Source organism: Heterodontus francisci, chromosome 19 (assembly GCF_036365525.1).
Source record: "Heterodontus francisci isolate sHetFra1 chromosome 19, sHetFra1.hap1, whole genome shotgun sequence".
In the NCBI taxonomy this organism is placed as follows: Eukaryota; Metazoa; Chordata; class Chondrichthyes; order Heterodontiformes; family Heterodontidae; genus Heterodontus; species Heterodontus francisci.
In genome coordinates this window covers 60,542,476-60,568,360 of record NC_090389.1, presented here as the reverse complement: position 1 = coordinate 60,568,360, position 25,885 = coordinate 60,542,476, and the positions used below count along the sequence as shown (strand labels likewise).

General features: G+C 42.0%; 1 protein-coding gene across 1 annotated transcript in view; it reads right to left on the bottom strand.

Moving 5' to 3' along the window:
• The window catches only part of LOC137380098 (transketolase-like), a 54,260-nt gene extending 30,276 nt beyond the window's left edge, over positions 1–23,984 (bottom strand). The window contains exons 1-4 of the mRNA XM_068051732.1: positions 23,706–23,984; positions 19,627–19,744; positions 16,471–16,584; positions 15,992–16,089 (exon numbers count right to left, since the gene is read on the bottom strand). Coding sequence (XP_067907833.1) covers positions 15,992–16,089; positions 16,471–16,584; positions 19,627–19,744; positions 23,706–23,812 — 437 coding nt within the window. The 5' untranslated portion in view covers positions 23,813–23,984. The remainder of the gene's footprint in view (positions 1–15,991; positions 16,090–16,470; positions 16,585–19,626; positions 19,745–23,705) is intronic.
• Positions 23,985–25,885: the final 1,901 nt, after the last annotated feature.

Sequence of the window (25,885 nt, the reverse complement as noted above, 5' to 3'; positions counted from 1 at the left end):
CGTTTGCAGACGTCTTTAAAGCGGAGACGTGGACGGCCGGTGGGTCTGATACCAGTGGTGAGCTCGCTGTACAATGTGTCTTTGGGGATCCTGCCATCTTCCATGCAGCTCACATGGCCAAGCCATCTCAAGCGCCACTGACTCAGTAGCGTGTACAAGCTGGGGATGTTGGCCACCTCGAGGACTTCTGTGTTGGAGATACGGTCCTGCCACCTGATGCCAAGTATTCTCCAGAGGCAGCGAAGATGGAATGAATTGAGACGTCGCTCTCGGCTGGCATACGTTGTCCAGGCCTCGCTGCCATAGAGCAAGGTACTGAGGACACAGGCCTAATACACTCAGACTTTTGTGTTCCGTGTCAGTGCGCCATTTTCCCACACTCTCTTGGCCAGTCTGGACATAGCAGTGGAAGCCTTTCCCATGCGCTTGTTAATTTCTGCATCTAGAGACAGGTTACTGGTGATAGTTGAGCCTAGGTAGGTGAACTCTTGAACCACTTCCAGAGCGTGGTCGCCAATATTGATGGATGGAGCATTTCTGACGTCCTGCCCCATGATGTTCGTTTTCTTGAGGCTGATGGTTAGGCCAAATTCATTGCAGGCAGCCGCAAACCTGTCGATGAGACTCAGCAGGCACTCTTCAATGTGAGATGTTAAAGCAGCATCGTCAGCAAAGAGGAGTTCCCTGATGAGGACTTTCCGTACTTTGGTCTTCGCTCTTAGACGGGCAAGGTTGAACAACCTGCCCCCTGATCTTGTGTCGAGGAAAATTCCTTCTTCAGAGGACTTGAACGCATGTGAAAGCAGCAGGGAGAAGAAAATCCCAAAAAGTGTGGGAGCGAGAACACAGCCCTGTTTCACGCCAGTCAGGATAGGAAAGGGCTCTGATGAGGAGCCACCATGTTGAATTGTGCCTCTCATATTGTCATGGAATGAGATGATGATACTTAGTAGCTTTGGTGGACATCCGATCTTTTCTAGTAGTCTGAAGAGACCATGTCTGCTGACGAGGTCAAAGGCTTTGGTGAGATCAATGAAAGTAATGTAGAGGGGCATCTGTTGTTCACGGCATTTCTCCTGTATCTGACGAAGGGAGAACAGCATGTCAACGGTCGATCTCTCTGCACGAAAGCCACACTGTGCCTCAGGGTAGACGCGCTCGGCCAGCTTCTAAGGCCTATTGATCAATAAGCAACTGATCTTCTGCTTTTTAAAACCTACAAGAAAATCTGTTGCTGTCGATTTGAAAAATAAAACAGCAGGTGGTTAAATCCTAATAACCAAATGCCAATAGCAGCCAACTGGTCTTTCCAAACCTGAATCATCATCTTGGAGCAGAATGGTGCCTATTCCGACATCACTAGTGTCAATGGTCATTTTAAATTTAAATTGTTGAAATTCAGGGTGCCTGGTCATTTGTGAGAATTGCCTTCAACTTTCTGAATGCTCACTGGAACGGCTTTGACAGGACTGCTTTTGCACTTTTCTTTCACAGGTCTGTCAGGGGAGCAGCTAAGGTGCCGAAATTCAGAACAAATTTGTGGTCGAACCCACACATGCCCAGGAAGCGCATGGTTTCCTTCTTGGTTTTTGGAATGGGTATATCTACCAGGGCCTGCACTTTTGCTGTCCTTGGCAAAGCTCAATCCTGATGCACCATGTGGCCTAAATAGGTGACTGGCGAATTTGCTTTTTACAAGTTGGCCACAAAGTGAGCGTTCTGTAGACTTTCGAAGAGTGCCTGTAAATGATTTAAATGGTCTTCCCAGGTGTTGCTGAAAACTAGCAGGTCGTCGAGGTAAAGGACAGTTATTTAGACCAGCTATCACTTGGTTCATTAACCATTGGAATGGGGCTCGGCATTTTTCAGACCGAAACGCATTACTTTGTTCTGAAATAAGCCATCAGCGTGACACATTCAGAGATTTTCTTTGCCTGCTGGGTCATTGGTACTTGCCAGTATCCTTTTAATAAATCTATTTTGCTGATGTAGGTGGAATTTTCTACCTGGTCTACGCAGTCTTCAATATGCGGGATTGGGAATGAATCTGTTTTTGTAATTGCGTTGACCTTGTGGTAATCAATGCAGAGTCTGGTTGAACCACCAGGTTTGGGAACTAATACTATAGGTGAGCTCCAGCTACTCTGACCAGGTTTGATTAAATCCTTTTCCAGCACGGACTGGATTTCCGGGCAAACCTGAGCTGGCTTAGTGGAGTTCAACCTATAGGGGTTCTGTTTTATTGGTGGGGTCTCTCCTACCTTCACATGGTGTACTATTAAAGGTCTGCAACCCGGTTTGTTCCTGCAGACTTCTTTAAACTCCTTTACGAATGTCTCTGTTGTTCAGTGAGATAGTCCAACATTGTGTCTAATCCCTTTAAAATTTCAGTGTTCTCCAATTTGGTTTAGGGGATCAATTTTAGAGTTTTCAGGGTTTTCATTCTCATCCAGTACCGCTCTCTATCATTTTTACTGCCTGGCACACAATTACTGATCTGTCCCGTTCTTGACTGTAGTATCTTTTCAGCATGTTGATACAACACAGTCTTTGTTTTTTTCCCCTTTCTGTCAGGAGTGTTAATTAAGTAGCTTACCTCATTCACCTTTTTCCCTACACTATATGGGCCACTAAACCTGGCCTTTAAAGGTTCGCCCTGCAGGGGCAGCAGCACCAGAACTTGGTTTAAACTCAGACAGCAGCTTTCTTATCTGCCTGCCATTTCATTTTTTCCTGAGATTTTTTGAGAATCACAAAACTGTTACAGTGCAGGAGGCCATTCAGTCCATTGTGTCTGCACTGGTTCTCCTAATGAGTATTTCACCTAGTGCCATACCCCCATCTTCTCCTAGTAACCCTGCACATGGTTTCTTTTCATAGAACAGTCTAATTTCCTTTTGAATGCTTCAATTGAACCTGCCTCCACCACACATAGGCAGTGCATTCCAGACCTTAACCATTCATTGAAACAGTTTTTCCTCATGTCGCTTTGCTTCTTTTACCAATTACTTTAAATCTGTGCCCTCTGGTTCTCGATCCTTTCATAAGCGGGAACAGTTCCTCCCTATCTACACTGTCCAGACCCCTCGTGATTTTGAATACTTCTATCAAATCTCCTTTCAGCCTTCTCTTCTCCAAGGAAAACAGTCCCAACTTCTCTAATTTATCTTCATTACTGAAATTCCTCATCCCTGGAACCATTCTCGTAAATATTTTCTGCACCCTCTCTAACATCTGCGCTACTGCACAGGCCTAGGAAAAGCTCTCCTGGAAGGTGGTCACATAATTTAGTATCGAAGTTTCCTCCCTTTTCATCTGCAACTGTATTCTAGTTAGAATTATAGTTTTCAGTCTCTGATTCTGGGCTATCTTCTTCTAGTTAAGGGGTAAATTTAAAATGGTTGGCTAGACTTTACACCAGTTCAGGTTTCTTTGCTTTTTGTCTGAAAGTGATTCCCATCTCTGCAGCTAAGCTTTTTAAATCTCCAACACTTAATTTGTTTATCATGGGATATCTCTCCGTGCTGTACCAACTTCTTAGCATTAAGTGTGGCCATCTCTTTTGCTTCTAGTACAGTAGAGAAAAAAAATACAAGAAAACCTGTTTGTTTATTTTTCCACAATTTTAGAGGTCAATTTCCCTCCCGTTTTCCAAATCTTTCGTTTATTTGGGTGTTCAGATCCCAGACGAGCCTCCAATTTGTTATGGCCACATGGTGTGATGTGGTGGTTGCCACTGTTCAACTCCCCCACCTTACCACAGCAAGTGTTTTGTTATTATGGTTTAACCTCTTGGTGTTTTATTTTTCACAGACAGCGACAGGTTTTCTTGGAGGTTTTATAAAACAGAAAAACAATTGTTTATTGATCAATATGCCTTATCCCAAAATTGTCACAACCACACTCACACACTAAAAGGAAGATCACTTGGGGGGGGGGGCGGTCACGGTAAACCTGTTGAATTCTCTTGGAAAATCAAGTTCTCGATGGGTGCAGGCCTGAGATGATTCTACATTTCTCTCTTTATTCCAAGGTCAGTTGAAGACAGTGGGGCACTTCTGGTTCACTGCTGTCTAATGCAGATGTAGGATTCTACAGCATGCCTTCTGGCTTACTGGAAAAACGGCAGCTGGATGTTGCTTCTCTTTCTTTCTCTCTCCTGGCTATCTTTTTTTTTTAAAAAACAAAAAGGTAAAGCTGTGTTACTTCTCACCTCCTGGTAGGAGTCGTTCTCATCTCTTCCCCATGGTGATTGTACAATGATCCAGGACTTGGTTACTTCACACTTTCTTTGCTTCAGAACAGGGCATTCAATTCTGGAATGTTTTAGGATAGGGTGCAATTGACACCTCTTAGCTTTGAAGGTTTGTCCTTTTGTCTTTGTCAGACAGTTTGAATACACAAATATACCCTTTTCCTTGGACGGCCATTTTGGACCATTGTTCACTTCTTGAAAAGAAAGGTTCTTTTTTTAAAAAGACAAAGTCAGTTTTCAATAATTCTTCATAGTTAGTCCATAGTTTGTATCATCACACTTCCAGTGTGCGTGACAATACTAATTACGAAATGCAATACCCAAACAGCAAAAATTTTAAATGAACCTACATTCCAAAAACAAACCTCTCATCCTAACCAGCAAGAGAATATTACGCCAAGGTAGGCTGGGAACAAACTTGCACTTCTCAGTAAAACAATTATTTACAGTAGGGTTAGTATAAATGGGTGGTTCTTGGTTGGCACAGACTCAGCGGGCCGAAGGGCCTGTTTCAGTGCTGTATCTCTAAATAAATAAACAAACACTTGATTAAGCATTTTCCAGACATTCTTTTCCATTATCTTTGGGGTGTCATCTGTGACAAACATTGTATCTGACCTTTTTATTAAAAAATTGATCCATTACGTTCACTGAAAAGTTTTTGTTACAACACTGCTGTGACTGTTGCGGTTATTTTAGTTATGTTGTTCATGTAGAAATTAGTCATTTCATTTATCAGAAGATGATATAGATGTGGTGCTTAGTTAACTCTGCTTTGTTCAAATAAAGCATTAGAATCTGGGTGCAAATAGCAGTAAAAACATAATTTAACTTGCTCAAAGGGAAAAAAAGTCTCTTGTACATGAGTACCTACCCTTAATTAATTATATTGCAAGAAGAAATAGGATATGTTGCAAGAGAAAAGCTTTAAAATGAAGAGAATGGGCAGCCACGATGACTGAGCAGATTTTTTTTTACAAAGACAGGGATTGGATTTCTTGGCAGTTGTTCATGCACGACAATTTATTTCCCACCAGTATTTGCTGTGTCAATTTCAGGTCCCCACCTATTAACCGAAGCTGGTTAACTTCCAGAAGAATGAAAGAATGAGAATCTTGGATTTATCAACCGATTTGGTAATATCTACAAAAAGTGACAAAAGACAACTGTTTCTGGCTTTATATTAAAATCCAGCTTTTAATTAGTAACATTTGAAAACATTACCTGAGAGACTTGTTACAACCAGGTGAGAAAGGTGTCGAGGGGCCCCTCTCAGTCTCCACGAATACCGAGAGCTCCATAATGGCATTCGCGACATATGCACACACTTGTTGGGTGAACTGCACCAGATGCCATACTGGTAAGGGCATTAGCGCAGGTGCAGTGACCATCTGCCGCATGTAGCAGAGCAGGCAGATCATGATGTCAATCAGTCTGCAATGCTGATTTGACACCAGGGCTACGATTTTGGAATTCCATGTTTCAGCGAATGCCGTCTCAATCTCGCACAGCTGTACACTTATTCAGCAGAAAGGACCGTAACACCAGTATTATTTAAAGAGATCCTCAACTACTTGCAGGTTATTTGATGGTTGATTTCTTCTGGCTATTGCTACGATTCTACAAGTGTTTGCCACTTTCTACTTGGTTCAAGTTCAAAGTTCCAAAATGGCAATGGTGTGGCAGGTGTTGAAAGACATTTCCTTGACTTCTAGGCTTTTGCACAAACCAGTTGCACTAGTAGGCATTCCCCATGAAATACAGCATGAACTGGAGAATGAGAAGCAGAAACAAATATCAGGACAACCTGCTGGACGAGGGAGGAGGAAGGGGAGAAGGCAGGAGGCCATATCTGCTCAGGGGGTTCAGGGAGCAATTCTCCTACCTCAACCTCAGTGAGGAACAACATTGAGACATCTGTGCTTTAGTAAGGATGGCTTCACTGAAATCCACCAGCTGCTACATCGTCAGCAAGACAAGGATTGTATTGCCAGTGACTGCAAAGGTCAGCGTGGCGATGAACCTTTATGCGTCTGTCTTCTTCCAGGCTGCTGCTAGAGATATTTGCAACATCTTGCAGTTTACCATCCACCGTTGCGTAAGTTAGGTCCCTGAAGCTTTCTATTCAAAGACAGCTAACAAGATTTCATTCTCTCTTGACAGAGACAAAGCAGGCAAAGTGAGAGCACAGCTTTCACTAGGATTGCAGGCATCCCAGTATGCAAGCTGCACGTACGCACACATATTGTTTTGCAGTTGCCGCACATCAACTCATAGAAACATACAAAACAGGAGCAGGAGTAGGCCATTCGGTTCTTCAAGCCTGCTCCACCATTCAGTATGATCATGGCTGATCATCCAACTCAGTAACCTGTTCCCACTTTCTCCCCATACTCTTTGATCCCTTTAGACCCAAGAGCTATATCTAACTCCTTCTTGAAAACATACAATGTTTTGGCCTCAACTGCTTTCTGTGGTAGTGAATTCCACAGGTTCACCACTCACTGGGTGAAGAATTTTCTCCTCATCTCAGTCGTGAAAGGTTTACCTTGTATTCTTAGACTATGACCCCTGGTTCTGGACTCCCCCATCGGGAACATCCTTCCTGCATCTACCCTGTCAAGTCCTGTTAGAATTTTATAGATTTCTATAAGATTCCCCCCTCACTCTTCTGAACTCCAGCGAATATAATCCAAACCGACTCAATCTCTCCTCATACGTCAGTCCTGCCATCCCAGGAATCAGTCTGATAAACCTTTGCTGCACTCTCTCTATAGCAAGAACATCCTTCCTCAGATAAGGAGACCAAAACGGCACATAATATTCCAGGTGTGGCCTCACCAAGGCCTGCATAATTGCAGCAAGACATCCCTGCTCCTGTACTCGAATCCTCTCGCTATGAAGGCCAACATACCATTTGCCTTTTTTACCGCCTGTTGCACCTGCATGCTTACCTTCAGCGACTGGTGTACAAGAACACCCAGGTCTCGCTGCACATTCCCTTCTCTCAGTTTATAGCCTGATAATAATCTGCCTTCCTGTTTTTGCTACCAAGTTGGATACCTCACATTTATCCACATTATACTGATCTGCCATGCATTAGCCCACTCACTCAACATGTCCAAATCACCCTGAAGCCTCTCTGCATCCTCCTCACAACTCACCCTCCCACACAGTTTTGTGTCATCTGCAAATTTGGAGATATTACATTGAGTTCCCTCATCTAAATCATTAATATATATTGTGAATAGCTGGGGTCCCAGCACCGATCCCTGTGGTACCCCACTAGTCACTGCCTGCTATTCGGAAAAAGACCCATTTATCCCTACTCTGTTTCCTGTCTGCCAACCAAATTTCTATCCATCACAATACACTACACGCAATCACATGGGCTTTAATTTTACACGTTAATGTCTTATGTGGGACTTTGTTGAAAGCCTTCTGAAAGTCCAAATAAATCACATCCACCGGCTCACCCTCATCAACTCTACTAGTCACATTCTCGAAGAATTCTAGTAGATTTGTCAAGCATGATTTCCCTTTCGTAAATCCATGCTGACTCTGTCCGATTCTACCACTGTTCTCTAAGTGCTCTGCTATAAAATCTTTGATAATGGACTTTAGAATTTTCCTCACTACCGACGTCAGGCTGACTGGTCTATAATTCTTTGCTTTCTCTCTACCTCCCTTTTTAAATAGTGGGGTTATATTAACTCCCTCCAATCTGTAGGAACTGTTCCAGAGTCTATGGAATCTTGGAAGATGACCACCAATGCATCCACTATTTCCAGGGCAGTTTCCTTAAGTACGCTGGGATGCATACCATCAGGCCCTGGGGATTTATCGGCCTTCAGTCCCATCAATTTCCCCAACACCATTTCTCTACTAATACTGATTTCCTTCAGTTCCTCTCTCTCACTAAGCCCTGTGTTCCCCAACATTTCTGGTATGATATTTGTGTCCTCCTTTGTGAAGACAGAACCAAAGTATGCATTTAGTTAGTCAGTCATTTCTTTATTCCCCATAATAAATTCCTCTGTTTCTGACTGTAAGGGACCTACATTTGTCTTCACCAGTCTTTTTCTCTTCACATACCTATATAAACTTTTACAGTCCGTTTTTATGTTCCCCGCAAGCTTGCTCTCATACTCTCTTTTCCCCTTCTTAATCAATCCCTTGGTTCTCCTTTGCTGAATGCTAAACTGCTCCCAATCCTCAGGTCTGTTGCTTTTTCTGGCAGATTTATATGCCCCTTCCTTGGATCTAATGCTATCTCTAATTTCCCTTGTAAGTCATGGTTTGGCTACCTTCCCAGTTTTACTTTTGCACCAGACAGAGAAACAATTGTTGCAATTCATCCATGCGCTCTTTAAATGTTTGCCATTGCCTATCCACCGTCATCCCTTTAAGTAACGTTTCCCAATCAGTCATAGCCAACTCGCGCCTCATACCTTTGTAGTTTCCTTTACTAAGATTCAGGACCCCAGTCTCAGAATCAACTATGTCACTCTCCACCTTGATGAAGAATTTTATCATATCATTGTCGTTCATCCCTAAGGGGTCTCGCATCACTGGATTGTCAATTATTCCTCTCTCATTACACAATACCCAGTCTAGGATGGCCTGTTCTCTCGTTGGTCCAGAAAACCATCCCGTATACACTCCAAGAATTCCTCCTCTACGGTATTGTGACTAATTTGATTTGTCCAATCTATATGCAGATTATAATTACAGATATTCCTTTATCGCATGCATCTCCAATTTCCTGTTTAATGCCATTCCCAACATCACCACTTCAGTTTGGGGGTCTATATACAACCACCTCTGCCCTATATCAGAACTGAAAGGTATTCCACTCGCTCAATATCCAGCTGGTGTGTGACCATAGGCAATGAATCATGCAGGTCAATGCTCAGGATTTCAGCAGCAGTCATGATGCTTTCATTCTATGGCAGTCTGCTGTGCCAGCTGCATCTGAGCAACCACAGCAAACCAAAGGGTACCTAAAAGGCGACGAGGGCTATCAGAGATATGGCTGATGAATCTGGGTGCGCAACTACGCACACGCATCACTGTCTGTAATGTTCGGGCAGCTGCCAGGATTAAGGATGGCGCTGCTCAATTTATCACAAAAACAACTTCAACCCATGGCAGCACACAACGGGCATGTTTGAGACACGGAGAACATTGCACTGTTTAAAGTCTTAACAGAAGGACTGCACCTCTGACAGCGCTGCACACCCTCCATAATTCTGTGAAGTTTCAGTGCCATCCCGCTCTCCGGCCGCCCACCCCCAGCAGCACCCCCACCCCGCTCTCCGGCCACTCACTCCTCACCTCCTTCCAGACGCTAGCTCTAGCTGGCGGGCCGTGCCGCTTCTCTCCTCTCGGCCACTTGCTCCTACATTGCCCCGTCACCCCTCGCAGCTCGCTTTGCTTCTTCAGGCGGAGCGAGTGGCTGAGAGGAGGGAAGCGACCCATGGCCTAGAGTTAGCGTCTGGAGGGTTTTGGGTGGGGGGTTGGCGGGGAGGAGAAGAGAGCAGCCGCATAGTGGGATGGAGGTTGGGGGGGTGGGGGTGGGGAAAGAGAGCAAGCAGCCAGAGTGGGGTGAAGCGGGGAGTGAGCGGCCAAGGGGGGGTGGCGTGAAAAGCATTTTTCTGCGCATGCGCCAGTTAGTCCTGTAGTCCTGGCAAAGCAAGATTTAGGCTGTGCATGCACAGCATCTCAGAGCGCAGGAGACCGTTTGCACATGTGAGCAGCTTGGAGCGCTATGACGACGTCAGCGGGCTGCTGCATTGTCAGGAGTCACTTTGTACAATGAAAGGCATGAAGCTATACAAAACACGATGCTTCTGCTGCCTGGACTGCTCTGGAGGAGCCTTGTACTACTCAGCAAGCAGGTGTTAATATTTGTGGTGTTTTGCTGCATGCTGCACCGCCATGATGAAGGGACAGCCGCTATCATCAGCTGCGTGACGGGGAGGAGGAACCGAGACAGCCACTTTCTGCCTTGGCCATCTGTGGAAAAACTCATCAGAGTGCGTTTCCAATAACCACAACCCCAATTCCCCATACACTAATAGTCCCATACCTTACCCTCCGTCTGTCACTCACCATCAGTGTCCATAAGCCACCACAAAACAAACATTCCGAATCAATTTTTTTTAAAATGAAATCATGCCATATTGCACACAAAGGTCAACTAATCACACAAACATTGTTAGTGCCTTTGCCTGTCCTAGTGCTCCTGCAGAGTTCTACCTCAGTGGCTGCAGTATGGCTGCTGGCTTTCAATGGAAGATATTGCAGATTGGACAATGACCTCAAGCAGCTATGGGCCTAGAAGGCCTGGCTGAGGTGTGCACCATCTCAGCATGGGCAGCAGCAGTCTGGGCTGAGTGGGAACAGCATGGGTATTGGCAGAATGGCAGGGTTAGGGGGACGAATGTGATCATCCCGAGAGGACAGCAGGTTTGTGCTTCACAGAGCTATCACCACTTCCCAGGGCCAGTACCTCAGCAATCCTGAATCTATTGGAGAAGAGATTGCTGGACTGCTGTGACACCCCTTTGAACAGTGTAATTCACAGCCATGATGGCAGCAGTCTGATCTTGCATTGCAGCAGTCAGAGTTCCCACTGCAACACACAGATACTTGCACTGCAATAAAAACTGCAATGTTGGCCATCAGACGCTGCATCATGGGTAAGTCCACAAGTATTTGAATGGAGTTAACTGCCACCTTCCATGCTGAAAAGGATGGGCTCCACACTCTACACAAAATCCTGTGCCAAGTTGATGCTGGACTCCTTCATGCTCCTTGACAGTGATTGAAGGCTTTCTGGCAGGTTTCCCAATGCACCATATTATGCATACCCATCAGCGATCTTCGGTAGACAGGCCCATTAAAAAATTCATGCGAGTCCTCTGCAGTGGAACCTGTATATGACTTCACCATCTGCCCCGGCTGCAGGCCACACACACCGTGTCTTGCTATGTGCAAATTGCACCTTTAATCTATCCTCGATTATATGCACAGTGTCAGTATCTGAGTTGGTGAGTGCAAGTTTGAAATCAAGTGACAGTGCTGAGTCTTCACCACTCTCTTGTTGGTGTTCCTCCACTGCCTGGCCATGTTGCACCTCTTGGATATCTGAAAAGAAAACAAGACAAGGGTAAGTTTGTGGTTCAATGGTGGGGATCCTGGCGGGGACAGAAGAGTGGGAGTAAGAGGTGCATGCTAACACCACTGGTAGCTTGTTAATTAGAAAATGGGGTTGAGAGGAAAGTGGGATGTGCAAGGGAGGAATAGGTATGAGGATACGGTCATCCTTGATGGTTTCAGCCTGCTGCTGGCCACAGCCTCAGCAATGGACATACCAATAAAGTCTAGCACCGTCCGCTCCATGGGAGGGTTAGGACATGCAGGGCCGCCTGTCCCCCTCCAGTTAGCTCCTGCTATGTATGGTTATGTGCCACCTTCTCCTACAAGAGAAAGGGAAATGTGTCAGTGAGTGTAGTCCAACCTGTTTGGGTGACATGGTGGTCATAATCGAAGAGCTAGCAATTTATGCAAGCTGCGAGATGTGGATGCGAGGCTTGCAGCAGTGCTAAGAGAGTGAGGTTGAAGTGAAGCATATGAATGTTAGGTATGAGTCTGATTGATACATATCGTTGATAGGTAAGTGATGGGGGTATGGCAATTTGAGCAGTGGCTGAAGCTAATGGTGCAAATGGCAGGATATGGTATTTGAAGGTGCATTCACTGACCTTGACCACTCACGCGAGGTCAGGGAACTTCTTGTGGCACTGCAATCAGATCCTTCAGTCTTGACTCCTGCCATTAATCTCTATGGCGCTCTGCTCCCACTGCCTTCTGAGCACATCAGGAGACATCCTGTCAATACAGGACATCTCATCTACTTTCCACTTCCTCCACCAAGACCTTCAGTGCAGCATCAAAAATCTTGGAGTCCACTCTCCCAAGTTGTGTCATTCTACACCATTTCCCAGGTCAGCTTTACTTCCTGCACGATTGCCAGCACCTGCTCCAGCCACAGTGCACTTCCTCTTCAATAGTTGCAGGTTATCTTTAGATGGTTACAATTTTCAGTCCCCTGCTGGTGGTGCAGCGAATGAACTGTGGTTAGCACTGGACACCAGCAGCAATTATTCAAATGATAAGGCAGCACAAAGTTTGCATGCTGCATGCATTAAATTTAACAGGCATGAATTAAATGCACGTAGCGAATCCTGAGCCCATTTGCAGGGGTTATCCAATTTAGCCCCCTTTATTGCTGTTTGAATAATTATCTTTCATCGCTAATCTAATCTCCAAATTCTGAGTATCAACATACATGAAACTGGAATTTTGTTTTTAGTGCAGCATTAGAGTACCCCATGCAGAAAAACTCATGTCTTGTATCAGATTCATGAAATTTAGAGACTCTGCTAATCCCACCTTTGAAAAGAAAAAAATGTTTGGGAAAGATTGCTGTCTCAAGTTTGCATTCCTGGAATGCCATCTGGCAGCACCACTCACGAAGGTTATAAAAGTTTATAAAAGCGGAAACCAACCGTAATTTAATACTTTCAGATACACAACTAACTTACAGAAAGTGCGAGGAGGAGTGGTGGTGAGGTTACTGAAGGAGGACTTACACTGGGTTACAATCTCAAAAGTAAACTTTTCACATATAATTTTATTTTATGCTGGAAAAGGGCCTGAAACTCAAGTGCATGTTAAACATGAATAGGGAAAAAAAAACTTAAGGGATATCAAATCTAATAGCAAAATCTTTTATAGATATATTAAAAGGAAACAGTGATACAGAGGAATGTGGGCTAATTAAAGACAGATGAGGATGAGAATATAGTGGATACTAAGGAAATGGCAGCTTGTTAATGATATTTTATATCAGCTTTTACTGGGAGGCAGAAATCAAAACACCAACAGTAAAAGCAAGTCAAGGGGATGAATTTAATAGATGTATTACAAGTTTAAAAATGGCAATGAAGCAAATAATGGTATTAAAAGTATTCAATGAAATTACAGCTGCATTACTCAACTTTCCACAGCACTCTAGATTCAGGAATAGTGCCTTTAGATTGGAAAGTTGCAAATTTTACCCAAGAATTTTACCTTAATTCAAGAATTAAGGAAGACATAAACCAAGTAATTACAGACTCTTAATCTAACATCAGACAGTTCTTGAGTACTTGGACAATTATGAGCTGATCACACAACATGGATTTGTTACGGATAGTCATGCCTGACATTTCCAGTTGAATTTTTTTTTGAGGTCACTCGCATTCTGGATAGGGAGGTTTTTATGTACGTTGTCTATCTGAACTACTGATAAGGTTCCACACAGGAAATTATTAGCAAAAGTGAAGGGCTGTATATCCAAATTTGAAGATGGCATTAAATTTGGAGGTACAGGAAGTTGTGCAGATGGGAGCAGGACAGGAACAACTTTCATTTGTATCATTCCTTCAAAGGCCCATATTCAGACAAAAACTGACATCAAAGGAAAAGGTGATATTAGGGCAAGTGGCTAAAAGCTTGGTCAAAGGTGGTAGGTTTTAAGAACAAGGAGGTCAGTATAGCATTAATTAGGTATTAGGCATTAAAATTGCGTAAGCAAGTAGGTGATTACCATAGAACCGTAGAAAGTTTACGGCACAGGAGGCCATTCAGCCCATCATGTCTGCACCAGCTGAAAAAAAAACTAGGCGCCCATTCTAATCCCACCTTCCAGCACTTGGTCCGTAGCCTTGCAGGTTATAGCACTTCAAGTGCATGTCCAGGTAACTTTTAAATAAGGTGAAGGTTTCTGCCTCCACCACCGATCTGGGCAGTGAATTCCAGACACCCACCACCCTCTGCGTGAAAAGGTTTTTCCTCATGTCCCCTCTAATCCTTCTACCAAACACCTTAAATCTGTGCTCCCTGGTAACTGACCTCTCCACTAGGGGAAACGGGTCCTTCCTGTCTACTCTATCTAGGCCCTTCATAATTTTGTACGTCTCAATTAAGTCACCCCTCAGCCTCCTCTGTTTGAAGGAAAACAACACTAGCCTATCCAATTTTCCCTCAAAGCTGCAATTTTCAAGCCCTGGCAACATTATTCTAAATCTCCTCTGTACTCTCTCCAGAGCAATTATGTCCTTCCTGTAATGTAGTGACCAGAACTGTACACAATACTCCAACTGTGGCCCAACCAGCGATTTATACAGTTCCAGCACTACACCCCTACTTTTGTATTCTATACCTCAGCCAATAAAGGAAAGCATTCTATATGCCTTCTTTACCACTCTACCTGTGCTGCGACCTTCAGGGACCTAAGGTCATGCACTCCAAGGTCTCTCACCACTTCTACCCCTCTCAATATCCTCCCGTTTATTGTGTATCCCCCTTGCTTTGTCTGCCCTCTCCAAATGCATTACCACACACTTCTCTGGATTGAATTCCATTTGCCACTTTTCTGTCCACTCAACGAAACCACTGATATGATTCTGGAGTCTACAGCTATCCTCTTCATCAACTACACAGCCAATTTTTGACTCATCTGCAAATTTCCCAAACATGCCTCTCACATTTAAGTCCAAATCATTAATATCTAACACAAACAGCAAGGGACCCAACACTGAGCCCTGTGGAAAGCCACTGGAAACTGCTTTCCATTCACAAAAATATCCATTGACCATTACCCTTTGTTTCCTGTCACTGAGCAAATTTTGAATTCAACCAGTCACATTCCCCTGTATCCCATAGACTTTTGCTCGGGTTTAGAAGGTTGCGTGGTAATCTAATGAAGATATTTAAAATGATGAGAGATTCAATAGGGTTAATACAGAGACTATTTCACACACCATACTGACTTGAACCTATATTGCTGCTCCTTCACTGTCGCTGAGTTAAAATCCTAGAACTCCCTTTCTCACAGCACTGCGGCTGTACCTACACATGGACTGCAGAGGTTCAAAGGTTCTCATCACCACCTTCTTAAGGGCAATTAAGGATGGGCAATAAGTGACGCTCTCATCCCACGACTGAATAAAAAATCTTGAGCTTATATTTTTTTCTATGCTATTTTTTACAGCTGCTATAAAGATCATTAAACTACGATGCTTCAAAATTAGGAACAGGAGTCAGGCATTCAGACCCTAGAGCTTGGTCAGCCATTCTATTAGATCATGGCTGATCTAAAATCAACTATTTCCTCTGGTGGGGAAAATCCAAACAATAGGAAATAAAATTAGAGCTTAGCCATTTAAAAGTGCAATCAGGAAGCACTTTTTCCACAAAGGGTAATGGAAACCAGGAACTCTCATGCAAAAAGCTATGGATACTGTTTCAGTTTAGGTTTTCATGACTGAGACTGTTTTTTTTGTCAGGTAATGTTGTCAAGGGACATCGATCAAAGGCAGGTAAATTGGCATTGAGGTTAAATCAGCCATGATCTAATAAATCTAGGATTTTAACCCAGCAATAGTGAAAGAGCAGCAATTTAGGTCCAAGTCAGTATGGTGTGTGACTTGGACAGGAACCTTGCAGGTGGTGGTGTTCCCATGCATCTGCTGCTTTTTCTCTTCTAGATGGCAGAGGTTGCGGGTTTGGAAAGGTGTTGTCGAGACTGAATATCTTAACACATTTTAGTTAAAAAATAAGATACAATACAAACAGCAGAAATTGGCTAGTTTTTTTTGGGAGCTTACGATATAAAATGGTCACCTTGCTTTATCAAAGTACTTCCCGGTATAAGCCATCCCAGCAGCAGCTCCCAGACCCTGCCCCAAGGATCCAGTGGCAACATCAACAAAAGCTAGTTTCTGCAAAGACATAAAAGAGGCAAAATGTGACTTGGAAACAAATACTACAGAAAGTAATACCCAAGAAAGCAGCAGAGCCTAATCGATGTAAATATTTAGCTTTCCCCCACCGCCCCACCTCCCCCAAAAGGCTTCAATTAGCGAGAGGTCTGCAGTTCCTCTCAATTTTCCTTGGACTTCTTGTTTCCTGAAAGCAGGTTTGGAATAGGGTTAGAAGCAGACCCCCCATTGAGAGCTGTTGCCAAGTCTGGAAAAATTAAGGAGCAACATTCTCTGCTCCCATTTCTGAAAACAATGGAGAGAGTAATATTCAGTTAAGATTTATTTTTCTTTTCAGAAATCGTCCAAAGTACAAAAATGTGATATTTCCTCAAGACTCACCGGAACAGGGTGCCCTTCAAGAATGGAACCCATTGCCCTCAGTGTTAGTAACTGTTCTACATTCAGGTAACCAACCTCTGCCCAGACAGCATACAGAATTGGAGCTGCATGACCCTGAAACCAACAAAATAAAATTTCAAAACACACTCCTTAATTATGCATCTTGCACTTTTTAAAGTAATTCTGTCATAGGCAAGGTGATCGGTTGTTTCTTTTATGTTTAAATGCGCAATAATGCTGGCAGTGGGAAGTACAAAAAAAAACATGAACACAGAAATTTCTGAATGCCAGACTTCTGCTGCCAGTCGGTACCAGCCTTGGTTCAGTCTCCAAATCCAGCCAAAAGAATTATTTGCATTAAGGGGGTTGGCTGCCTCCACTATTTTCAATATAAAATAAAAGCAAGAAAAGCTGGAAATACTCAGCAGGTCTGGCAGCATCTGTGGAGAGAGAAGCAGAGATAACATTGCAGGTCAGTGACCCTTCATCAGAACTGACAAATATTAGAAATGTGAAAGGCTTTAAAGCAGGGGTGGGGCAAGAGATAACAAAGGAGAAGGTGTATATAGGACAACGTCACAGAATAGCTGACCAGAAAATCATGGAACAAAGGCAAACTGTATGTTAATGGTGTGGTGAAAGACAAAACATTAGTACAGAGAGGGTGTTAACTGACTGTAAAATGAACAGCCCTGACTCAAAGCACAAAAATTAAAAAAAAAGTGGGCAGGCACAGGAGAAATAAACGAAAATAAAATAAACAATTAAAAAAAATAGAAAAATAAAAATAAAAAGGGGGGCCGTCATGTTCTGAAATTATTGAACTCAATGTTCAGTTTGGCAGGCTGTAGCGTGTCTAATCAGTAAATGAGATGCTGTTCCTCCAGCTTGCATTGATGTTCGCTGAAACACTACAGCAATCCCAGGACAGAAAGTGAAGAAGTGTAGTCGAGGTAGCTATGGGAGTCGGAGTCAGTGGGCTGACAATGAATATTAGTAGACAGTCTATCCCCAGAGATGGAGACAGAGAAGTCGAGGAAGGGAAGGAAAGTGTCAGAGATGGATCATGTGAAGGTGGAAATTAGAAGCAAAGTTGATAAAGTTTTGTAGTTCCAGGCGAGAGCAGGAAACGACACCATTTTCAACCTGCCTTGGGAAGCAAATTTCAGAGCAGCATCTTGCCAGTCCATCAAGGAAGGAACCTGCTCTGCCTGAAGATGTAAGATTACTTTTTAAAAATAGATCAGTTTTCCTAAAGATAACTGATTGCTATTAAAAGACTAGTACAATAGGCCCCATTAATGCCAGGGCGCAATTTGGCACCCTGGAACAGAATTAACTAAAAAGTTAACTGGAACACAATGGAGCTCCACCTCCATAGTGTGATGGTCAATGGAGGAGGAACTGGTAGGTGACATTGCCCCACCCACTTTTCTGACATGAACATGGGTGTTTGGGGGGGGGCATGTAGCGGTGGAGGAACAAGATGCACCCATCACATTTTATCATGTGAGAAAAGGAAGAATACCCAGCAGAACTGGGCCCCACTCAAATTCCAGCCCCTTTTCTGAATTATGTTGTAGAAACATCCAGGAATTGTAGGTCCATGGATCTCTTAAAGTTAAGATGTAAATGTAGCAAGAGTAAAGAGGAATTGATAAAGCAATGGTTAGGCTACAGTTAGAGTACATTGCACAGCCATCTGCACTACATTACACATGACGCATCAGTCATAGAGGATATAGAGCATAGATTCACCATGCTGACAATAGAGAAAATAAACTACAGCTATCAGAAGAGCCTAGAGACATTATGACGATTTTCACTAGAGAAGGTTAAGGAGAGATTTTATAGAAGTTTTTAAAATTATGCAGGGTTTCTGATAGGGAGTTCATGATAAGGGGTGCTCAATTTAAAATTGTTGTACGAAAGTTATAAGAAAGTGAGAAGAGTGGTTAGGAGAAATTTCTTTCAACGGGCATGGAATAAAGCATGGAATACACTGCCAGAGGCAGTAGCTGAGGCAGAGACCACTACATTTGTCCAGGGATGCACAGATAACCATTTGAAACCAAGGAAGATGCAAGGCTACTGGAAAGAGGACAGTGGTGTTAATTTTATTTTAGAAAAGCTCTAGCAAAGAGCCAGCACAGACATGATTGACTAAATTATCTTTTGATGTCAACTCCTCCCTTTTCAGAATATGATTATTATAGTAATTGGAACCAAAAAATTTAACAGGCTTTTTCCAGTGACAGAAACTTATTCTTTCGGGACCTCCTGGAACAAAACACCCAGCTACTTTAGCTCTGATTCGTACTGAATACACGGTACTTGAAAAAAAGATGCATCTTCCTGTCCTTTACCTACTTCAAGCCAATTATCTTAAGATTCTTGATGATTGGATTGCTTATTTGTTGATAACAGCAGCAATATCAACTAGTGTAATCCAACACAGAAAAACAATTAAGTGGTTATAAAGTATAAATTTAATTCTCTCTGGATTCAATTTAATCTTTGAAAACATGTGAAAGATAACAGCTTAATAAGTAAGCATGACTAATTATTTTTCTTTGTTCTAGAAAGATTCATGAGCTATTGGCTATACTAGCAAATGTTTCAGCTAAACAAGCAAGTAGGTAGCAGCAATGTTCTGGTCCCCTTCCAGTTGACAAGTAATTTCACATGTAATTTATTCCCAAAATGATTTTAAATGAAAGTTACTCTGTACTTCAGATTAGGTTTTGAAAATCAACACAAAGAGCTGCATTACAAAATGTGTTCACAATAATTCAAACCAAATTGAATATGTATGTGAAGACATGTGAATACATGCTGCTCATTCAAAATTAGTTACAATATTTCTTAACAGCAGAATCTGGCATTGACACATCTTCTCCATCCTTATAATTACTATACGGAAGATTATGTAATAATATGCTAAATTTATAGCTCCATATTCACTGCAAAGATGACAAAATTACACCTGAATGACTCTTTTCTTGCTGAGTACTTGCTGCAGTTAAAATTTAATGGGCCTTCTTCACCTGCCAAATTGATAACTCAAGTGTACAGCAAGTCTTATTATGATGTTTTATACTAAAAACACGATGGCAAAATGTATACAATTTTAATGTTTATAGTGGCAATTCTCACCTTCGAGAGTACAAAGCGATCATTGTTGGGGTTCTTAGGATCGTGTGGCTTGTACTTCATTGCGTGGAAGAACAGCACAGACATAATCTCGGCTGCACTGCAGCATGATGTAGGGTGTCTGTAAATCAAACAGCATGCTGACACTTCACACAGTTCATGCTTCAGTATTAATAGTTCAACTTTGCAGCATTTCTTTTCAGAGTAAGCAAATACTTTAGATCTGTTTAATCTCAATTTAGTATTCCTGCAAAACGTTATTGCAGTAATTTGTATTAAAATAATGTGGTCAGTCTGAGATCTTTATTACTGGAATAAAGCAGAATATAAAACTAAAATTATATCTTAAAACTGTCTATCCATTTGTGTGTTCAGTTTTTGGTAACGATGAATAGTCCGGGAATATATAGAACAATTATTAGCTCAACATTCTGAGTCAGAGTTATACAGCACAGAACCAGGCCCTTCGGCCCACCATGTCCGTACCGGCTTAGTTATTAAATAATTAAGAACTGAAAGCACACTTTTTTGAATAGCATACTTTAACAATATACAGGCCATTGCCTCAAACGCAATCATAATTTATTTTGGACTTTTCATATTTCATTATATCACTTATTTTACTTTATTTTTCAATGTTAATTCGAATAAATCTGTACATCATGTTCCTCACTTATTTATGAAAATAAGTCAGAAGCCCTTTTCTACAGTAGGAAATACATTTAAAAATTAAAGAAAGTTTCATTTTTATATCTTAAGCACAATGTTAAAATACAAAGGCAAATGGAACAAGGTACATTGTGAAGTTTTAGCTAAACAAACTAAAATAAAGTTTTACCTCCAAGAAACAATATAATTTCAATTTACGGCACAGGTTTCAGCATTCCTACTGGTAGATTACCTTCTCCAACTAGAATTCAAGCTTGTCTAAAAATCTACATTATCTTGGTCAGAATGAGCTTAAATTTTCACTTGCTGGTATCTTAAAAGGAAATGCTGACGATGTACAAAAACATTTTCCTCAACCAATGAATATTTTAGCCTGTTAAATAGACAAACATTTAATTGCTATTATAACAGAAACTTGCACATCACTTCACCAGATTAATACATTGGAATAGCACTGGTTTTTAGTAAATAATTCCCATGCAGGTTAGAGCACATTCCACTTTATTTACATCCTCACTTCCATCAGACAAAATCCCGAATGGAATTGAAGTACTTAGACAAACCACATGTTAAATATTAATATTTTACATGCTCCAATCTTGAGCAATCCTTTCATGCTGTACTTAACCAAGTTTCCATCAAATTCTGTGTCTTGTTAATGTGACCTAAACCTGTAACAGTACATAAGTAATAAAGTAAAATATTGCATCTTTAAAAAAAAATTCATTCATGGGGAAAGGTCAGCATTTATTGCCCATCCCTAAATGCCCTAAAAAGGTGGCGGCGAGCCTTCCTGTTCTTGTATATAACGGAGTGGCTTGCTAGGCCACTTCAGAGACAATTACGAGTTGAGCACATTGCTGCGGGTCCAGAGTCACATAAAGGCCAGACCAGTTAAGGACAGCAGATTTCTTACCCTAAACAGACATTGGTGAACCAGATGTGTTTTTACAACAATCCAGTACTTTCATGGTTACCATTACTGGTACTAGCTTTTTATTCCGGATTTATTTAATTGAATTTAAATTCCCCAGCTTCCATGGTGGGATCTGAACCCATGCTTCCGGATCATTAGTCCAGGCCTTTGGATTGCTATTCCAGTAACATAACCACTATACTAACATTCCCATATTCATGAAATCATAAATGACTAATTATTTCGCTGACATTCTTCTTTTGGGATTACAGGTAGTAAGATAAGATTCAAATTGATTTTGCAGCATTATCTTAATTTTCTGTGGGAAAACAGTGCTCAGTTTGGTCAAATTAACATGTATACTCTTAGGAGCAGCAGAAAACTAGCTCTTTGAACAACTTCTTTATTTCACAACATTTAAGTTTCAATCAATCTTCAATCTATTTCCTTCTTCTAATAACTGATCCTCTTTAAGGAATTATGTACATTGAATTGCACTTCTGTGTCTTCTCAGTATTGGGGGAGGGAACATAAGAAAATGAAACAGTACTCCCCCAATGGTTTAAAGGATAAAGACAACATGAAAGCAATAAAGATGAAACTGTCCCAAATTTGATGTTGAGTCTGCTGATCTCAACAAGGACAGTACTTAGGGTTCTATAATTGGCCTCAGCACCCCTAGACTATGTAAAGAAATATGTCAGCCAGAATTCCTGCTCCTGATTACTAACCTGGAACCACTACTAGAAAAGTTGGGAAAGCATAAGATTGGGTTCAGCTGTGACGTAATCAAATTGTGACATAATCATAATCAAATTGCTCACTGTTGAGATTCATATATCATTAAGAACAAAACTGGGGGGCTGCCAGCATCCATGGAACTCTGTTCCACCAAGAGGTATGGCCTTTCAGGGTAGCAATGAGAAACAAAATAAATAAGCTGCAAAATTAAATAGGATTACAAACTATACACTGTATAATTTTTAGTTTTCAGCAATAACAGTTGTTCATAAACTATGTTTCTTTATACTATAATTACAAAAAGTAGGAAAAGGAAGTGATTTTACAATGTTGCAGCAATTGGGAATTAATTCACCAAATTTATACAACATTTTGCAGTACTCCACTGTTACAATTGGTACTTTCAGTTCTGCTTCACTTTTGAGTCTTATTTCCCTTTTCACTATGACCAAAAGGGAATTGTTCAAAGCTCAATCTATTCTTCGAAGTCTGATTCTTTTTTTCTTCACAGTTTTGTCACCTTCACAGAAAGCATTCACTTCTTACTAGCATATATATAGGTTCTGGAACTTTGACAAAATAGTCTTTCCTTGACCTTAAGTAGGAGCAGACTATTAAACTAAAGGCACTTCACAGCAGAGGCCTTTCCAGTGTTCACCTAATATTGACACATGCAGTAATCATCAGGTAGCAGTCAAGAGTGATACCCCTGAGATATTCCCCTGGGTAATTCATGGGCACTGGATGAACTGCAGCACCCCAACTATAATCACCTAAACAGATTGAGGATCGACCTTACCTGTACAGCTCAGAGGGTACAGAATTACTCACTCAGCCAGTGGGAGGGAGTTACAATGATCGAAAGGAAGCTCCATGCTTCAAATAACTGGAATCACAAAACAGGCCAGTATGGGGATCCTGTCACTTGGTCATTCTTATCATTTCAATGACAGAGGAGAAACAGGCTTTTACATGATTTTCAATGAAAATGATTGAGCAATACACAGTGAAATTAGACAAGAATTGGTGCACAATCAGCAACCATACTTCGTAGCCAGGAATCATAGGACTCAAGCAATTGAGTAAATGTATGAAAAATTAACTTTGCCACCTAGAAGTAAATCTTTGAAAACGGTCTTGCTGAAACAAAAGCACCCATTAAAACGTATTTGTTTAAACTAGCCTGGCTCTTCTTGTTTTTCGGGGCGTCTCCCAAAGATTATAACCAAAACAGTAAGTTTTCATACCGAGTGGATCTACAACAAATTGTTAACAATAAATTACAGCTGCAAGTTAACTTTCCGCTCCGTTGACTATTGTGGCGGGATCTCTAGTTCTGCTAATCCCCAGGTCCTTGGGAGTTGGAAACTGGGGAGGGGGCGTGAAAGAATAAAAAGGTTAGAAGTAGCCGAACTCGGCGAGCGCTCGACTCCCCGCCCCGCCGGCCGCCATCAACTCGCACAGCGAGAGACCGCAACTCGGCCCGGGCCCCACACACCGAAGGCAACAGCCACCATTTACATCATCATTAGCATCATTTATAATAAATCTTGATGGTTTCTGACTGATTATTTTCGCTTCACTTTCTGTCCCTTTTAGTTTGGCGGTTTATTTTGTTTCTATTTCTCACGTGGCGACAGTTGAGATTTAAGCCGCAGGTCAGCCTCCCCCCCGCCGCCAATCCTCTAGCTTTAGGCCGCCCTGAGAGACAGCGATCACTCTCAGGGCTTTTCTTAGCCGCCCGGTGGACACCTACCCCGACCCAGCCTCGGTGGTGGCGGTAATGGAGTGAATCCTCAGAGTGTTGGCCATGTCCTTCAGGGCCTGCAGGGTGCTGGCGTCCGGTCTGTGGTAACACGCCATGGCCGGGATGCTTAGTCTCGTCGACGGTAAGTAGAGAGCTCCACCACGTTACTACCACTGCTGCTGTTCCCCGGGATGTGTGTGAGCACAGCCAGTAAGAAACCAACCTCCTCACCCTGCCGTCCACTGACACCGAGCGACAAGAGGAGCGCGCATCAACCAAGCCTCCTCCGATTGGCTTTCACCCACCAACTGACAGGAACAATATGCCATCTCGCTGCACACATTACACATTGTCAACTACACAACACAAAGAGCTGCTTGTTAAAGTTACAGCATTCTTTTATCTTCCATAAACCTACAGCTAATACTTATACTCTGCAGCCATAATGGTATAGTCAGGTTTCAGTCAGGCATCTCAACATTAGTATTACAACTAAAATCTGGGAAAAGTATATATGGACATTTGAAGGGCAGGAAAGTCTCAGGGAAGTATTTATTGTTGAAAGCGCTCAACGTTTTCAGACAAGAAAATTATAGTGTCATTAACAGATCTTTTTTAACACTTGCTGACATGGGAACTTTCAAGTGCGGTATCCTGCTCTACTCGGCCGCTTGTCAATTTTTGGCCAGTTACATTCCTGTGAAGTGTCTTGAGATGCTTTACTACGCTGAAGGCACTCTATAAATTGAAGTTGCTGTTGTTCTTGTTGGCAATATTTACAGGAAGCAACCCAGAGCCAGCTTCATTGCAAACAGTGAGAATTGTGATCAGCAGTGGTCTGACCTCAGAAGAGATGGGGCGATGTGTCTATACAGGGGATGACAGAAAGTGAGCAGGATTCACTTAACTTGAAGTCTGAAATTTTCCTTTTTGTTAAAAATGCTTTTCCTCTTTTCTCACCAATTTACCACTCCCCAGCCAACTCTTCTGATGATGTTATTTGGGCAGATTTCAATGAGTGTTAGACATCCTCTAGTACAGTGCCCAAATAAATGGCCATTATTCATTCGTGAGCTTTGATAATGGGTGCCTGCTGGTTAATGGATCATGGGGCACAAAGCAAAGCTGCCAAAATTGAGACCCTCATACACACATGTAGCAAGACATATATACACAAGTGAGGCTCCTATATACAATTTTTTGTCTACTCAGTTTACACATGTTAAGTTATGTAACTAGCATTTATTTGTATTCATAACCTCTGTGCATATGTTACATGCAGTATCAAGTAAAGCATAGCTTAATTTTTGTCACCAGGGTTTTCACTAAGCAAAATCTAGCTCCTGTAGTGGATAGTTAATTCTGCATTGTTTTTATTTTTATGAAAATTTCTAGGGAAATTTTTAGGAGGTTATGAATATGCTTAAGAAAGTTTGGAACATACCTCATTACAAATGCCAGAAATGTAATTGATGATGACAGAATTGGAGATTGGCATTCTATGGAGGTAGCAAATTCAACCCAGGTCTATCTAAGAAGCTACAAAAGCACAAAATATTTGTTGGAATCACTGGTAATCAATATTGAAGCTCTTGTAAAAGTGGTCAAATTAGTAAAAACATAACAGGAGTTAGCAGCATGAAAAACGAGGATTTCGGCGAAGATTCATTTCTATTCGTCATGTAAATGATTATAGAAATCTCCAAGAAATGCTTATTGTCTTTTTTGTTTTCCTTCAGGCAGAATACCATTGAAAAGATGAGTTTTGACAACAATTTTTTGATTCTTTGCTTTAGAAAGCTGCTCAACAGAATGTCAGAAGCACGTCAATGTTCGAAAAATCTTTTTAGTGTTGGAGGGCAAAAAATCCAGTTTCTTATGTGCAGTTGACAGGGCTGCAGGTTTTCAACCAGGAACTTTAATTCACTGAGTCAGAAGGTTGTGGGTTCAAGCCCCACTCCAAAGACTGGAACCCAAAATCTCCACTGACACTTCGGTACAGTACTGAGGGAGTAAAGCACCGTCGGAAGTGTGATCTTTTGGATCAGATGTCTACTCTCTCAGTTGGATGTAGAATATCCAATGACCCATTCAAAGATTTCCCCCAATGTCTTAGCTAATATTTATCCTTCGATCAACATGACTAAAACAGATTATCTGGTTATTGATCTCATTGCTGTTTGCGGGAT